The sequence below is a fragment of the Biomphalaria glabrata genome, chromosome 2, assembly GCF_947242115.1.
Source record: "Biomphalaria glabrata chromosome 2, xgBioGlab47.1, whole genome shotgun sequence".
NCBI classification, from domain to species: Eukaryota; Metazoa; Mollusca; class Gastropoda; family Planorbidae; genus Biomphalaria; species Biomphalaria glabrata.
The window spans coordinates 34964547-34982460 of record NC_074712.1 but is presented as its reverse complement, the minus strand read 5'-3'; the positions used below and the strand labels follow the sequence as shown (position 1 = coordinate 34982460).

Below are 17914 nucleotides of genomic sequence, written 5' to 3'. Positions count from 1 at the left end.
ATGAATTGAGATTTGTCACTTGTGCATTATTTCGCCAATAAACAACGGTATTATTCATTAAAAGGTTATTATAATGATTATTTCTTGTTTATTTTACTGATGTTCTGTACCAATTTGAATGTAGACTTATGTATTTATTAAGTACATTATCTCATGTCATGATGTCAAATGTCAAAATACAAGGGGCCCCCAAAGAGGTCAATCCCCCCGGGACCCCAAATCCCTAGCTAAGCCCCTGGATCCCATGCAGTGACGAGTTGAGCCTACCATTTACATTTTCGCAACGATCGTGGAATTTTGTTGTCTTTTTGCTCTAGTTTTTTGGGAGATGGATGTTTATACACCTCAAATACCCCTGGCTACGCTCATGGAATTTGGTGACTATTTTATATATAATTGGAGGATGGTTTGGAGTTGGGTTTTATTCTCAAGCGGGGGTAAGGAGTGTTGAACCCGGAATTAAGATAATCTAGATCTAGAACATGCACCGCTCTGCACTGCAATATTATTTGAGGCTTGTGGAGTATAGAGATATTTTTTTGGGTGACGAAATTCCTGTATTCTGGGTATTTTTAAAAAACGTGACTGGAAGCTCTAGCAACACTGTTATAAATGAATCGGCCATTTTGAAAGCTAAGGTAGGGTTAGTATATCGGTGTGACTTGTTAATCTTTAAATATCAAATACTATTTTTTAAAACTTTTTTTCTTTTATTTAAATCGAATTCGAAGTGTTTTAGTTAGCATTAAATTATAGGTCCTAATCAAGACCTAGTGGCTAGTCTAGGTTTAGAAACTCTTGGTAAATTCAAGTATGAAGTCTTGAAGTACTAAGTAGATCTAGCCCCCATGCCCATGATTATATACTGATATAGTTACTAGTATAGAGTATAGTATAGTTATAACTTATATAAATTATAGTATATAGAATCTAGGTATAGACTATAGACCTATCATATTATATTCATATGATGATATTCATGATATCTTTAACTTAACTTTAAGACTTTTTATAATTATTTAGAGTCTAATACAGTTAATTTAAGTTCAAGTCAACTGTCAGTTGTTTCGGTCACATTTTTTTTTTTGCTTTACAAAGGCCAAAGAAGGCTAATTTTACTAATTTTAGCCACTAAAAATTTAATAACTTCCCTCACAATTAACTCAGCAATATAAAATTGGTATCATTGGAAAGCATTTCTCAAGAGTCAAGCTCTATCTAACTAAATTATAAATAGGTAACTATTAGGTTCCATTGCATTGTGATCATTTTGAAATTTTTATCGAAGTACCTAATTTTAATCTATCACTGACTAGTACTTTTATCGAACAAGTTAAGCTCATTCGCCGACATTTTTTATGTTTGAATTTGTGTATCTCTGTAAAAATTAGACCTATTTTTCTTAAAAAGTAGACATGTTTTATTCTATTACTACTCAAAGTTAAACTTATATTTGATGTTAAAGTGGGTCAGGTCGATGATTTCAAAAGCTTATAATTATCGAACACTGTTTTACCTTTATCTTATCTTATCTAACACATACACGGCCCTAGGTAACTAGCCGCCGATCTAGCACGCTCAGTGTATGTAACAGCCCAAAAGTCAGTGCTAGATATTTTTCGATCTGGGAGGGGAAGGGGGGAGGTGCTGAAAACCTATGGTAGCTTGCGAGCTGTGTTACCTATAGATGTAGATAGATCCGCCCTCCCTAAACCGCCTGGTTGACCAAAAAAAAAAAAACACCGTATTTTAGAGCACGCTTAGTATTTGTCACACAAACAACATATCTATATATCTATCACGCCTAGTGTTTGTGACCTAATTAGCGGCTTGACCGTAGGTACTCGAATGATGGCTCCTCCCCCTTTCCCCTCAACATTGTTCTTACTACAACTTGAACAATGTTTTGGGTCTGTGTTGGTGGCCTGGTTTACACCTGTGTGTTGGGCTATCACTGACCATTTTTTTGTTGTTGTGTGTTAGTCTAGTGGCTGCGTTTGGATTGAGTCTTGAAATTTACGTTGTTACTTTGCACTGAAAAAGTGTGAATGTTGGAGAGTGGAATTGCGTAAGAAGAAAGCGCGGGTAAGGGGGTGTAGGCAGAATAAGAGAGTGGTTAAATGTGTTATTGTTATTATTTTGAATATTTGTGATGTTTCAAAGGAGTGTCTTTGCAGCGCATTATGAGCTTTATCATACTTTATGGTAATATATATATATATATATATAATTTTATAGACCCTGCGCCACACGTCTAGATGAGAAGCACAACTGACTATGTATTTGAGGCTGACGTCACATTTTAATGGTCGATCAATTATTGATACAGTGTCTTGACTGTTTCTCTCCCCCCCCCCCTTTTTTTTTTGTTCTTTTGTCTTGTTCTTTTGTCATCACAACGATGATAATAGCATCAAACTATATGTGTCATAAAATCAAGCTTTTAAAATGGGTACAATTAGTGCATATCAATGTAAATCTATTTACTTAGAAAAATATAGCACATTTTCGGTAAACCACAAAAAGCTGATACAAATTGTAACACATGGGTAATTTATATATGTACTTTGAATCACATTATTTAAAAAAATAACAATTAAAAAATATATAATTTAAATATTTTGTCTTCTTTGATCCCTTTGATGTTTATTTTTAACATTAAAATGGTGTAGGGCAACTAGGGGCAACTTAATCAAACTCAATACTCAATGACTTGACTGACTGTCACAGTGTCACTGTAAATTTAAAACTAAAATGACTTGTACACACTAACACAGTACACTGAGTACAGTCACTGTGACTACTGTGTCATTGTGATGATAGTGTGTGTGTAGATTTTACAGTCACAGTGTAAGTGTAAAAATGTTTTAGTTTTACAACATGTTTCGAATGTTCCTTCAGAGTTGAAGTTAAATAAAACTTCCTAGTCAGGACCTAATCCAAACTAGGATGACAGGGGATGGGAGCAGGCAGGGTTTGAACCTGGGACCATCAATAAATCCAAACGACAGTCCAGTGCGCAAACTGTGACACAGTTGTGGTGACACAGTGGAATGTGACTGTGTGCTAAGGCTAAGGTGACCAGACATCCCATTTTAGGCGTGCCAGTTCAAAGACTTTAGACACACTTTTCATAAAATGTCTGGAAGGACAGCCATTGTCACTGTCCCACTTTAATTAACCCAATAGCTCCTATTCCCAGTTAAGAAAACCCTCCCAGGCCCTAAGCACAGAAAAAAAAAAAACTAAAAAATATTTTTTTTTTTCAAAATAATAATCAAATTTAAGATCTTCTACATCTGTTGGTTTGAAAACTATTTAAATAAACAATAAAAATCTTCCCGATTTTATTAAAAAAGAAACAGTAATCTCCAAAATGATTTGTAATCACGCTTGCAACGAAACTAGAAGAAATCTTCTTTTAAAAAGTTTAAAGCCAGTGTATTGAATAGGGGATTTTAGAAACATTCTACAACGGTTTAGGACAAAAAGGGGAAAACGTTTCCAACTGCAGAAGGGGCTAATGGGTTCAAAAAGAAAATCTAGATTCTAATTACATTCTAGTATCAATGTCTCAATTTTTTAATTTAAAATCTTTCATAATCTTTTAACTAATAACCTTATAAGTACCGTCTTACGTTGTTTCTTTGATCCTTATTTCATGTTTGCTGAACACTTAGTAGCCTCCTGTCTCAGAGGCATGGGTAGATTTTATTTTGCAGCATCCTGCCTTCTTCTCAGAAACTAACGTCAGCACGTTTTCTTTTGACGTGTTGTCATACAGCATGTTTATTGTTGATTCTGAAATGTCATAGATAGACAAAACAAAATCGAAGTTCATAGAGACCTACAGGCAGAGTTCCTGTCTATAAAGAAGGCAAGAAAAGTCAACAACCACAGTGTCTGTGGACAGTGGAGTGCGATGGTAAAAATGCTGATAACAGTGCCAGTGTTGTCGCAAATGTGGAGTTGTCGCACATGTGTATTAAACCAAACATTTGAATGCAGATCGTAATTTTCCATTTGAAGTTGCCAGTAAGGCTCCATTAAGGTACTTCCCCAACATTTAAATAGCTGTTAGATACATAATAACTGTTTTCAATTAATGGACTGCACTGCTTCAAAATGTATGACTATACAAGAACCAAATGTGAAGCATTCTTTACCAAAGGTTTGGCCTCTATAAAATGAAGAAGCAAGTTAGTGATGCCTAGTTTTTGACAGCATTCGTGGATGCTTCGACCCCCACATTGAAGTGAAATTTATTCACCTTATGTTGCAGTTCTGTATACTACCCTTCGTATGAAATCTTTTTTTTTTTTTAAAAAAAGCATATTCATTGATTTAGAATTTAGAATATATAGCAGAATTTAGGGCTATGGAAAGACCAGGTGGTTAGCAAGAGAACTGTCCCACCATAATCAAAAGTTTCTTTGAAAACCTTTATTGTGGCTGCATTTTGTACACATCAATATTTCTGTTTATTGTTTATCTTCTGCCTTTGACAAAATCATTTCAGAAAGGTATGAAAAGAATGATAAAGTAAAGTTTCCCTTTCAAAAATTGCGATCTATAGGGCAAACAATGATAAGGACATCTGTTTCTTTTGCCAACGGTTAACGAACAGAGTCAACCGCCTTAATTTTCCCCAACTAAAGTCAGGTACCCATTAGAGTTGGGTTAACTCAAGGATGCCCTAAAAATCCTGAAATTCAAAATCCTAGTCTTTAACTAAAAGAAGCATGAAAACTTAGAAAGTTTCCTCCTCAAAGAAGTATGCATGTGACTTACTTTTGATGACTCGAGTTGGTTAAGAAAAGTGATATAACAGCGACAATCATTACACTTCTGCTCCCCAAATATCTGGTCACCATATGTGTGCAGTGCGTCTGTAATGTCTCAGTGAGTGTCGAGAACAACTGTTCAACATCATGAATGGTCATGGTTTGCTTGGGCCTTTCCTGTCTGTTTTGACTCTTGTCGTTTGGTGGTAGACTTAGTATCATATAGATCTAGCTGAAGTTGCTTTTCTAGATTTCTACTTCTGGAGTAGATCCAGATCTATCTGGACTGTCACTGTGGTAGTGACTAATTGAATAACTGTTGCTGCTGTCTTAATGGTAATATGGTATCCCCAGCAGTGCAGTTGCCACATTAGCACAGTCCTGCTTTCCCTCTGTTTGGCTAGAGAATTTATTTAATGTATGTAATGTAAAAATCTAATATCTTCATATCTGATTGAACACTGGGACTGAAGGAACCTATCCCAAACTTAGAACTGCCTAATTTAGCATCAAATGACAGATGAGTTAAAAAAAAACCATTGCCACCATAGGTAGAACAATGTAGGGGGACAGAGAAGGATGAGAACAACATTACAGAAATTGTTGAGTCCAATTGCCTAAATGTGATGTCAGTTACAAGCAGACAGAGGAGATAGGGAGTGTGGAAAAAGTGACAACCACCAAACTGTCTTGAGCTAATTACTAAACTGAAATGAAAATGGTATAATTATATAAAAATGACATTTTTAATATATAATATATTCCATTTAAGGTGTTATTTACTGACATTCACTGACCAAATTTAAGTAATTACTTTTATGCATCCTACTTAACTTAACATCATTGCAGGGCCAGCTATCAGCCACTACAACCTATGCAACTGCAATGGGCCCCATGCTAATTCTTTGTTAAAATTATTAATTTAAAACATTATAACTTATACCAGGTTTACCACGGCCTCCTGATTTTCCAGGAGCTTCTTGAAATCTGGAATTGTTAAAATCTATTGAAAAATAAACAAAATTGTCATCTTTTAGGCATATTCTACCGAATACCGCCAAAACCCCTGTAGAAATTTCAGCTTATCTTTCCACTAATGAAAGATACTCTGCTTCCCCAACCTACTTTGTTGCACTCAGAATATTTTTAACAATGCCCATAAGTATTCAAGAATTAGTTGAGGTCAACAATTCACGAAGATAGATTAAAAAATTTGGCAATTCTTGCTATTGAGCGTAATCTATGTAGTAAACTGAATTCTGATTATACACGTATGACTTCGTTACACGCAAGACTTGTTAATTAAATTAGATCGTGATTTTATACTTATTAAAGAATGAATAAAATGTATAGATGAATTTATTTTTTAGTACAAAATCTTAATTTTCACTTGTTATCCTTATTCCTACCAAAACTGGGCCTTGCGCAATCTTTATCGCATAGCTCCCACAATAGTTAGGGCCGGCTCTGCATCAATGTCCATTTTTCATGAGCTACTTATTATATTAAGCACATGTGATAGAAATTGTTGAGCTTATATTCATAGCTTGTTTTACCTTTGTGACAGTTTTAAAACCAGAATCTCATTTGACCAGAATAGGAGCCATCAACCTCAATTTAACAGCAGATCACTTTACTCTGACACTAAATTTTGTAATTAGTAAACCTTGTTCAACTTGTAATCTTATCTTTATTTGTAGAATTACTCTTCAAGATCATTTTCAACATGTCATCAAATGATGAAAATAGTTATATTGTTAGGCTTAGAGGACTTCCTTGGTCTGTTAAGAAGGATGAAGTAATGCATTTCTTAAGAGGTTTGTACTTGGTATTTACATAAAATTCTTATAGGCTATAGCCAAACCTAATGCAACTCAAATAGCTAGCTATACTGATGCAATATTTGGTACAGAATTATTGCAAAAGTTGGCCCAATTTTTTTTTTAAATCATATCATAGCAAATTATATCAATTCCTCTCGGCTGTTTGAGTGCCACTTGAGTTTCACTGAAATTAAAATTCTAATATAATGAAATCAATTGTATCTTGTAAGTAAAAAATTACTTCTCTTAATAATTCAATAAAATAACGTTTTAATAAAATCTTCTTAAATATAACAAATTTAAATATGGAGTGAATATTATGAAAAAACAATCTATTCTTCTCAGAATGTCAGATTCTTAATGGAGAAGATGGCATACATTTCACATATTCAAGAGAAGGACGGCCCAGTGGTGAAGCTTTTGTTGAGCTTGAGACTGAAGAAGATCTACGCAATGCTCAGGCCCAAAATAATGAACACATTGGAAGTAGATACATTGAAGGTAAGAATTTTAAAGTGATGTAATCTCTTTAGTAATTTAGGTTGAAAGGTATATAAATGTTCAGTGGGCTTGTTCCCATTGCTCTATTAAATGTTAATGACAGCATTGACCTTCACACTGAATACAGTCTAATTGTTTAAAATGTTTGTTTTATGTATATAAATCTTTATTTTCTTTTACAAAGTATGAGGTGCTGTTATTGGTATTAATAAATTCTTAAGAAGATCAAGTGTTAGAGTTTATGTACCATTTATAGTTGTTAACCCATTAGCTCCTTCTGCTGTCGGGAACGTTTTCTTATGTTGGTCCTAAACCATTGTAGAATGCTTCTAAAATTTCTTTTCAATATGCTTGCTATAAATTTTTTAAATAAAAAGATTTCTTCTATTTTCGTTGTTAGTGTGATTACAGATCGTTGAGGAGATTACTGGTTCTATTTTTAGTAAAATCTGGAAGATTTTTATTGCTTAAATAATTTTTCAAACAAACAGGCCCATAGCCCCTGTGTATAAACCCCCAGCTTGGAAAATGAGTATTTTTGAAGCTTTTTTATATTTTAAATGTATTATAAGCATATATGTTTTTAAACTGGACATATCATTGTATTTTTTATAGTTATTTTTTTATTTATTAGTAGTAGATCTTAAATTTGATTATTTTTTTCAAATATTTTTTTTTTAGGATTTTTTTTTATTCAGAGTTACCCTTATTTGCTTAGGGTGTGGTAAGGGGTTTTTGTAACTGGAAATAAGAGCTATCGAGTTAAGACACATGTATATTTAATGTCAGATTTTACATAGATTTTGTATATTTATATTTAAATAAAAATTGCTATAATAAGTTAAAGAATACTTAGATTACATAATATGAGATTTCCTGGAAAGTTGAAAAGGTGTCAAAAATTTCTAAGCATTCTTACTCTACTATAGTTTGGCCTACTGCTAGTGCAGCTATAAGCTATAACTAACTAGAACCTAAGAATAAATACATTTATATTCTCTTTTTATGTTTATTATATTTGGCCTACTATAGTTACCTTTAGATGGGCATTTAAGCAATTACAACAGAATTTTGAAGAAAGAATACATATATATGTTAGACCTATATTAGCTATCATCCTGGATTATTGCTGTCAGTGCATGTTGTTTGCTTGATTGAAACCTTAGCTCGTTCACTGTCAATTTTCATTGAAACTAAAAAACTTGATATTTTCTTCCATTCATTGTTACAATATTAGTTTCATATCAAATTTTTAAAAATTCTTAAGGCCATTTGTAACTTTTACATCTATTGAATACTTCTGAATTATTATATTATTATTCACACTAAGATTTCGATTAAAATTGATTACTAATTTACACAATTGTCATCTTATCTGGTGGAATCCTAGTATGTATGTATTTTATTCGCCTCATGGCTCATATATGTATTATCTGGTGAAGATTGCATGAGAGTTTGATGCCTAGATACTCATTTCTATTTCTTATATGTGGTGAAATAATTTGACTTTCGAAATGCTAGTATTCAGAGTGGACAGATCTGAGATGGAATGGATGATAAAAAGAGCCGGAGCTGGTGTTTCACAAAACCAAGGCGCCTCTGATGCTGTGGTAAAACTCAGAGGTTTACCCTTTGGCTGCTCAAAAGAAGAAATTGCTCAATTTTTTACTGGTAATATTTATTCTTAAGTATTTTGAATTAACTGAATTAAGTTTTATATTATTAATATAAAGATATAGTATTTTAAGTAAATGAATGTCCTTTTGTTTAGAATACAATGCTTAGCTCTTTCTCTCCTGAATTATTTTCCACATCTGGTGAAATAGTTCACTTGGTCCATTCAAAGTGTACCACCATATTATGATTTAAGTAAATAATGTTATATTTGGTATAGAATTAAAAGAAAATACTTACTATTTATATTATACGAAGAATTCATTTTTCTCCAGCCGAAAAATTATTTTGATTCTTGATTATGAAATTAAAAAAATGAAAACTTAACCAATTGTGGGCATGCATCTAGGAAATAATTTGATTCAATTTAAATACTTTTTTTTAATGATGTTATATTTTCACAAAACTTTATAAATAAAACATTTAAAAACACATAAGATAAAAAATCTTGAACTTATTATTGTCCCATGTCATTGGAAAAAGTATGTGCAAGAAATGAAACAGTTAATGCAACCAATATAGGATCGTTGTACCAGACAGAAAGAGTTAACGCTTTCTTTACATAATAATTTTCGATGTTACTAAGCAATTATTCATTTTGCTCATTCATAGTGCACTAACATATTATGATTTAACTTCAGTAACTTTTTTGTTTGTTATTATAAAATATTACATATAATATATAATTAAAGGGAAATTCATGCCTTTTTATTAAGGACAATTTAATTTATATAAAACAAAAGAAATATTTTTAAAATCTCCCAGACTGTGAACAAGACATCTAGGCTAGATCTAGAAAACTCAATGATACAAAACATAAAAAAAAATATAAATAAATGTAAAACAAGTACAATTGAAACCTGGAGCTTGTTACCCATGTCTTGATGTCATAATAATTAGAACAGATTTAAGCACCCCACTTTAAACACATTGTGCTTGGTCAAAACAGGTTGAAAAGGATAAAATCTAGATGTTAACAAAGGGGAAACTATTGATGATTAAGTTTTAAGCATTTAAAAACAATTAGGAAATAAAGAAGATGAAACAAATGCATTTTAAAGCATTGATGATGCTGCAGTTGATCTGTAGAAATATGATAGTTGATCTGTTAGAACCGGTGGGGTCAAAATCAATGATGAAGCATTGTATAGGAGAGAAAGGGTTAAAATCTTGTTACTGATAGTATAATTTGTAATTAATTATTTACATTTTAGTTAAACTGTTTAAGAAAAAATGTTTATAATTTTTTACGAATTTTAATATTTTAAATAAAGCATTATTATTTTAGGATAGTTTAAATATTTAATGTTTAGTATATATTATTTAAATTTATTTGATTATAAAATAAAAAAACTGGTGAGAAATGTACTTTATTAAAATCTTCATCTTTTTGATTACTACTTTCTCTTTTTGCCCAATGGTTTGGTGGGGGTTGTAGGGTTGGAGATAGTTCCCAATGGAATTATGCTCCCTGAAGATCGGCAGGGGAGAAGCACAGGGGAAGCATTTGTACAATTTGCATCACCATCAATAGCAGAGAGGGCTTTGGAAAAACACAAAGAAAGGATAGGTCACAGGTGGGGTTTTCTACAGGCATATTCCAAACTTAAATGATTGGTTGGTTACTTTTATGTATATTTTTTTAGGATTGTTTAATTTGGGAAATTCTTTTTTTTTTTTTTAAATTAGTTAAGTAAATTATAATTTTAGTTTTCTTTTCGTATATATGTGAGTCATCAGTCTTTTTGTTACATTTTTTTTTCATTTAACAAAATTTTTGTTAAGTTACTTTTGCAAAATCTTCTTTGACCTTTGGTCTTCTTATTGATGAATTAGAACAAAGTATATGCAACTTCAACTCCTTCTAGCTAGGTCTTGCCAGATGTTAATATCTTGTCTTCATTTTTTTAATTGGAAATGTTTCCTCATTTCAACAAACATTCTCAGTTAGTAATTATCTTAATACAGTACTGTTAGACCATCTAATCTTAATACATGCCTAAGAAATTTTAATTACTGGTGGCTTTCCAGAAACTGAAAATTTAATTTTTTTTTTTTTTTGCATGAGCTGAAAAAAAAAGAAATGTGAATCTTTCAAAAAGTCAATTTAGCTAAGCTCTTTGATCTTTTAAACAAGACTTTCTATAGTATATTTTTTTCAATTCAGTATTATTGTAGAGAATCAGTTTTTACAAGAATATTTCTTCTTTATGTAATAGTGTATATCTATTGAGAATATACATTAAAAGAGAGCCGTTGTTTAGAGAAATATTTTTATGTAAGTCTCATGTAAAGACATTTTAAAATTAATTTATTTATTTGAAAAAAAACAAAACAACACAAGTATTTTAAACATTAGTTAGAATATTTTAATAGTTTAGTATTATTTAATATTAAGTTTAAAATTAAAGTTTTCTATTTTTACATTTTATAAAAAAAACCTTATAGTTTCCTTTTATAAAATAGCTAAGGGAAAAGTGTGTAATGTACAATAATGTAAAACACCAAAATTTGCTCAGGTACATTGAGATTTTCAAAAGCAGCATGTCAGAGGCCAATGCTGCTGGAGGTGTGGTGAGAGGGATTCGACCACTTATGTCTGGACTATCTTTGAGACCAGGACCTTATGACAGAGGTGATAGATTCAATATGGGCTTGGGAGTGATGGGACTGGCCTTTGGTCGTGGACGTGGCAGGAATCTTAAAGGTAATTTTATCCTCAAAATATTGTAATTTCCAGTTATTTATATAACAAAATTTTCGAATAGTTTTTTGGTAGTGATGAAATAATTAGAGCAATTTAGTACTTGCTGTCTACTCAACATTTACATCATATATTTTACACAGTGAGGAAAATTCTCCCCCCCACCACATACACCTTCTTTTGTATTTTTAGAACTCTTATTCTGTTAGTGGCATGCAAAGACTGCCAAATATATCATATTAGCTACAAATGTTTGCTTTGAAAAATAAAACCTTTTTAAGAACTCTTATCAATAAACCCTAGTTAACTGTTGGACGTTGCCAAAAAATGAGTATGAGTAAATTGCTGCTGTTTAAAATGAGATAAAATAGTTAGCATCCACCTGTTAAGTCGAGTTAGAATACTAATGGGCCATTATTTTTAAAACCACTTAATGAATATCCTTTTTTTTTTATTTTATAGCATCAAAAATCACAATCTTATAGTGAGTTACTTTGCATTTAAGAAGAATTTAATAAACTAGCTAAACAAACATAGTTTTATATATATCAAACTTGTATGAAGCTAAAACATACCACTTTTTCATTTCACTTAACTCCACCTTCCAAAAAAAAAAAAGAAAAAAAAAAGTCACAAATTACAACTATGTATTAATTATTTTTATTTATGATTCAATGTGGATACAATTAGAGTATATATATGTATTTTTTTTGAATAAAGTTTTAAATTTTGTAGTGTAATTTGTAACATTTTAAAAGTTCTCTATATAACTTTTTTAAACAAAAAAATATTCAGCAGCTCCCTTTTGGGGTAAATGTGGTACAAATTCTCATGTAGCAAATTTCCAACATCATCACTGTAGTAGTTTAAATAAATTTGTATTAAACTAATTTCAAATAACTAATAACACTTATATTATTTGTTTAATATTGTTTAAACAGTTTATCATAAATTTTCTTTTTCACTATTTGCACTAATTGTAAATTATGTTATGTAATTGCTATTGTAATGTGTCATATTACTGATTCATTTTGGAAAAGAATCACAGATTGTGGATAGAATATGACACATTGTCATGCAAGATATGCCACCAAAAGTTCTGTAATTGCGTTGGATAAAAAATTGTTGTTCTATTTGAACAGTTCGTTTTTAGCTTGACCTTGATTGTTGTTATAAATACATTTTTTAAAGGTTTTTATGATGATGATTTCGATGACTTTGGCTTTGGAGGAGGAATAGGCTTTGGTTTGCGCAGTCGGAGACTGGCATTTGCTAATAGAGGATTAGGCATGGGGATGGATCGACGAGATTTTCATCCAGGTTCTTGCTATATTAGTAAAACAGGACATTCAGTGCATATGAGAGGACTGCCATTTCAGGCTCTTGAACAGGATGTGTTTGATGTAGGTGGTCAATAAATTATTGTTATAAATTAATTTAGATCCTTATTGGGTAAATGCATTAGTTAATTACATAAACTAATTCCTAAAATTTCCCCAGTCATTTTTTTCTAAAAAAAAATCAGACAAAGGTAAATTAAGATTTTTTTGAGAGAGATGTTGCCATGCCTAGAAAGCACAATTCTAACTTCATACTGACTTGACCATTTACAAAGCTACAAGTGCAAAAAGAAGAAAGCAGTCTTGAAGTACTCCCTTTAAATTTGCAAATAGAATTTCCTGGCGTGCATATTTTTTATGCATAAGTACTATGATTTTTAACTTTTAAAAAAAAATACTCACTACAAATATGTGTTCTATAACAACAGTCAATTCAATATATTATACAATTTAAAAAATTATCAGTGACTCTATCTGCACACTTAAGCAGAAAATTTCCTAAAGTTGTTTTAAAGTCTGTTCCCATTACTAACTAATAAATAAAAAGTACTTAACTTATGAAAACAATTATACTGGTAAATAAACAGGTAATTTAGTCAATTCCAGAACTTCTTTGAAAAGCTAGGTTTGTTGGTGTAAAATGGTCATTTCTAACCTTAAAAGTGTAATGACACTAACAAATAATTGAATGCATGCCACCTTAGATGAATATTAACTTTTTTAACATTTTAATAAATAATGAAAAACCTATTTTAAAAAAAAAATGTCTACTTTAGCTAGTTGAAGTTATGTAACTTTTATTGATAATGTCAGTTGTATTGAAGTGCTTTGATTTCCTTAATGTAAGATTTTTTAGTCCGGTCATATTTAAACATAAAATTCTGGTATTGTTTAAAATTTCTCTTTAATGTTCAAAATTAAACTACCCTATCATTTATGTGATATTTTCACTAGAGTATTAGCCAACATGATCTGATTTATTCCTTATCATTAAACGTAAAATAGAGTGGAACTCGCTTATTAGTATAGCTGTAGTGACAGTCTCTTCTTATGCAATTAATCAGACTAGGTGATAATGTATAATGCTGTTTTTAGTTTTCAAAAATGCCTGTCACTTTTTTAGCTAGTAAGCAAACATTGCAATTTTGTGTTTTGCATTAAAATGGTTCTAATAGAAATAGAACTATTTGTTCTTTAGGAATAGTGATTATTTCAAAAACAGTTTTGTTCATCCATTGTTTGGAAATTAGATAAACCACAAATACACACACTTAACAAGCAAAGTTTATAATTTTCCACAAAAAAATATTTACAAGTTTCAAACTTTGTGCCCTCGTTTTTATCGCTTTTGGAAAAAAAAAGACTTAAATAGACTTTCACTTTTGTGTAAATTAGCACCTGAGTATAATGAAAGCAATGCTGTTTTTAGTCACGGAAGTTAGTTTTAATGAATTTTTTAATTTTTATTTTGCTAGTTTTTCTCACCAATTCAACCAGTGCGATGTGAATTTGAATTTGGGGAAAATGGACGACCTACTGGAGAAGCCAATGTTGACTTTGCTACACACCAAGAAGCTGTTGAAGCCATGAAGAAACACAAGAGCAATATGCGTAGGTCTTTTTTTTTTTAACAAATTATTTTTTAATATGACTACATTAATCACCTTCTCATTAAGAACAGGATTAATGCTTACCAGAAACAACTTCAAATCATCAAGGTATATTTGTAGTGAAGACATTGTAAGATAAATAATAGCAGAATGGTCTGGTCTTACATCACTCTGTACAAAGAGTAGTCTGAGTGGCTTTAGATACGAGCCATCAGTATTAGGGATGTAAAATTCACATCTGCTTGAATCTTTCCCAGTCAGAAAAGTTTATTCAGACAGGCAAAATAAGCAAGCTTCCATGTGCCTTGTGTTCCTAGAGTCTTTGACTCTTAGGAAAATGAAAAAGAACTGCAATATTGGAAATTTCAAAGATTTTCTTCCAATAATTATCCAGTAGTTTCACATAAAACCTGCAATTTGAAATCTCTTGACAATGGCTTTTCTAGACTGGAGATTATAATTGCCATGTACTATTAACTTATATAACAAATAGAACCTAAAACCAACTCTTCGAATGGATAATTGTTTCCCAATAGCTTATTTTCGTCATCACAAAAATGTTTCCAAAATAAGCTGGGAAAAATATCTCTCGTGCTCTTTCACCTTATACTGAAATAATTATGTTGTTTCTAATATAAGATAATAATTTGAGTTTTTGAAAATACATTTCTTAATGTGATGATGGTTCATCAGGAAAATATGTATAGTTTTTATTACTGGATCACTAGGCATTGTAAAATATGTTTTTTTTTATGAATTGGTTATATTTTAGTACAAGAACACTGTAAAAACAAAAAAGGCAAACAAAAATTTATTTTTAAAATTCAGTTAAGTCTAAAGTATTAAAAAATTTAAAGGGATAGAAAAAATTTCAGTATAAAATCGAAAATATCATTTAGATGAATAAATCCACCCTATAACCCTATATATATTCATTGGGTCTAGAATAGATCTAGGTCTAGATCTAGCCCTGACATTTGAAATTTGACAGTAAATGTATAAAGTAGCATAAAGGGAGGGTCCCGGATTGCAGATGCCTTACACAACAGTTATAGAAAGGTGAAAATGCAACGGCGCCTGGAGATTAGATATGCCCAACCTGTGACAGCAGCTGTGTATCAAGGATTGGTCTCTTTAGTCATATAAGAAGTTGCAAAGGGAAATCATCGTCTCTTGAGATGTAAAATGCCACAGAATGTATATATTCGGGAGAAAAATTATTAGCTAATTGGCCTCACTCTAGTTTGACCATTATAATTTTTAAAAGTATAATAAAAAATTAATTTAGATCTGGCTAGAGGTCTAGAAAATCTTTACCGTGAACAGACTAATGTCAGTGGGTATTTCTGCTTTTAGGCCTTCTTCATTAATAATTGAATAAATAAATAGACATTCAGGAACATTTTGCGCATCGTCTTTTAAGGTTAGATCTTATAGGCCTATCATTAGAATTTTATATACCTTACTTTGAGTAGATTATACTCTCACATTACCATGTTTTATTGTTTTAAGTGAAGGGGGAAATAGGTGTGGGGTAAGAAATGTTCCATTTTTTAAATCTATCATTTATTAGTTATTAAGAGCAAAATACTTGCTCTTACAAATGTTGGTCGGCTGTATTAAGAGGGAATTATTTATATTTTACTTGTTGGAGAATTTAAATAAACCATTTCCGTTTGAAAAAAAAAAAATCAATGTTTCATGTTGTCTTTTGGACAATATTAAAACCCATAACATAACAATAATTAAACAACAAACATAAATCCTAAAGCTAAAAATAACTATTGTTTTTTACATAAAAAATAGGTTAGAACACAAACGTACATATATAAGTCTTGTCTTTTAAGTCCAAAAATTTATGAGGTGTTCAGTAGTTCATGTGGTTATGCAGCCCTTGCTGGGACTTACATATTTTGACACATCCAGCGCAGACATAACTATTGTCCGCCAGTGGTGAATTTAGATTTTCTTTTCGACATCTGTCTCTCCTCAGCAGTAGAAACAAAGAAATGTATCATTCTTTTTAATTACATAATAAAACTAATATATATATATATATATATAAATGTGGCTTAAATATCCACTGAGATCTGTTATAAACAACATCCACCCTCTTCCCAACTGGTGCTCAAATATGAATCTATGTCTATTGAACATATTGAAAAAAAAAAAGACCTCAGTGTGTCTGTTCTCCCTTTTTGTCATCATAAACAATTTTTATATTATTTTGTGGGTCATCATATTTCAGCTTTTATTAATTACTTAAAAGCTCAGAAACTTTTAATTACATTTATAAAACAAATATTGTTATTAGGACTTATGTTTACTAATAATTTCCAGTTAAATTTATACCCTAAAGAAAGTTAACATTGTGTGAATTCTTTTTTTCTTGCAGAGCACCGCTACATTGAGCTGTTTTTAAACTCACATCAGAATGTTCGTAATCCAATTGCAAATGCTAGTGGCAGCTATGGAAGTAGTAGTAGTGGTGGTGGTGGTTTAGGAGGTGGTTTTGGTGCAAATAACAACTTTAATGATGATATGGATGGCCCAAGGCCAGGTTTTGGAAGTTTTGGAAATGGTCAGGCTGGTTTTGGTGGAAATCAAGGTGGATTTAGAAACCAAGATGGGGGCTTTGGAAATGGAGGTGGATTTGGCAATGGAGGTGGTATGAATTTCAATTTACAAGATAGAATAGATAGACCTTTAGGTAGAAATAATGTCTTTTTTTAATGACATTTGTTTCTTATGTGAATGATGTATTTTTGTGTGTGCGTGTGTATAAATTAAAACAACTATTTTTTCATAGGGATGAACAACTATGACATGGGTGGAGGCTTTGGAGATAGGATGGTTGGAGGTGGTCGAATGATGGGTAACAACTACACAGCTTTCTGAGTCATATACAGTTGTTCAGGTCAATTTGAATACAAAGTAAAAAAAAAAAAGTTTTTAGCTTGACAATGAAATGTTTCATTGTAAAGAAAACCACTTTTAAATAAGTATTTTATTGTTCATGAGTGGATCTGTTGTATACCTTGTCATTTTACTATCATTGTTGATCAGTGTTGTCATTTGCTTGCATGTGTGAGTCCTCATCTCTATATTGTTTATAAATGAATAAAATATCTCATACCATTTTGTTTTTTTAAACACACCGTTGCTTTAGCATTGCTTTCATTACATAGAACAATATATTGAAGTATTCTGTAAATATATTTACCATCTTTGGCTTCACTTCATGTATTGTGAAAGATTGAAATTGGTTTATTCACACATTTACCACTGCCTATGCTTACAGAAACTCTGTAAATAAACATTCATTCAACAGTTGGTTTCTTTTTTCATTTGTACTTAGTTTTTTTCATTAGCTATTAGGTTCTAAGTAGTTTGACTTGTTAACTATGTGTTTGATGAGTGACTTGTTAACTATGTGTTTGATGAGTGCATTCAGGCCATTCAGTCAAAGGATCTTAAA

At 31.2% G+C, this 17914-nt stretch overlaps 1 protein-coding gene across 2 annotated transcripts; it reads left to right on the top strand.

The window, feature by feature from the left end:
* Nucleotides 1-506: 506 nt before the first annotated feature.
* Nucleotides 507-17766, top strand: LOC106067711 (heterogeneous nuclear ribonucleoprotein H-like). Of its 2 annotated transcripts, none has more exons than XM_013226939.2 (10): nt 507-638; nt 6485-6601; nt 6953-7108; nt 8630-8779; nt 10221-10359; nt 11302-11489; nt 12678-12889; nt 14302-14437; nt 16832-17101; nt 17246-17766. In XM_013226939.2, the coding sequence occupies exons 2-10, from the start codon at nt 6511-6513 to the stop codon at nt 17332-17334; spliced, it is 1431 nt and encodes a 476-aa protein (XP_013082393.2). In that variant the 5' UTR covers nt 507-638; nt 6485-6510; the 3' UTR covers nt 17335-17766. The 2 variants fall into 2 exon arrangements, with proteins under 2 accessions (XP_013082393.2, XP_013082392.2); XM_013226938.2 differs by having other exon boundaries at nt 16832-17104.
* The last annotated feature ends 148 nt before the right edge of the window (nt 17767-17914 follow it).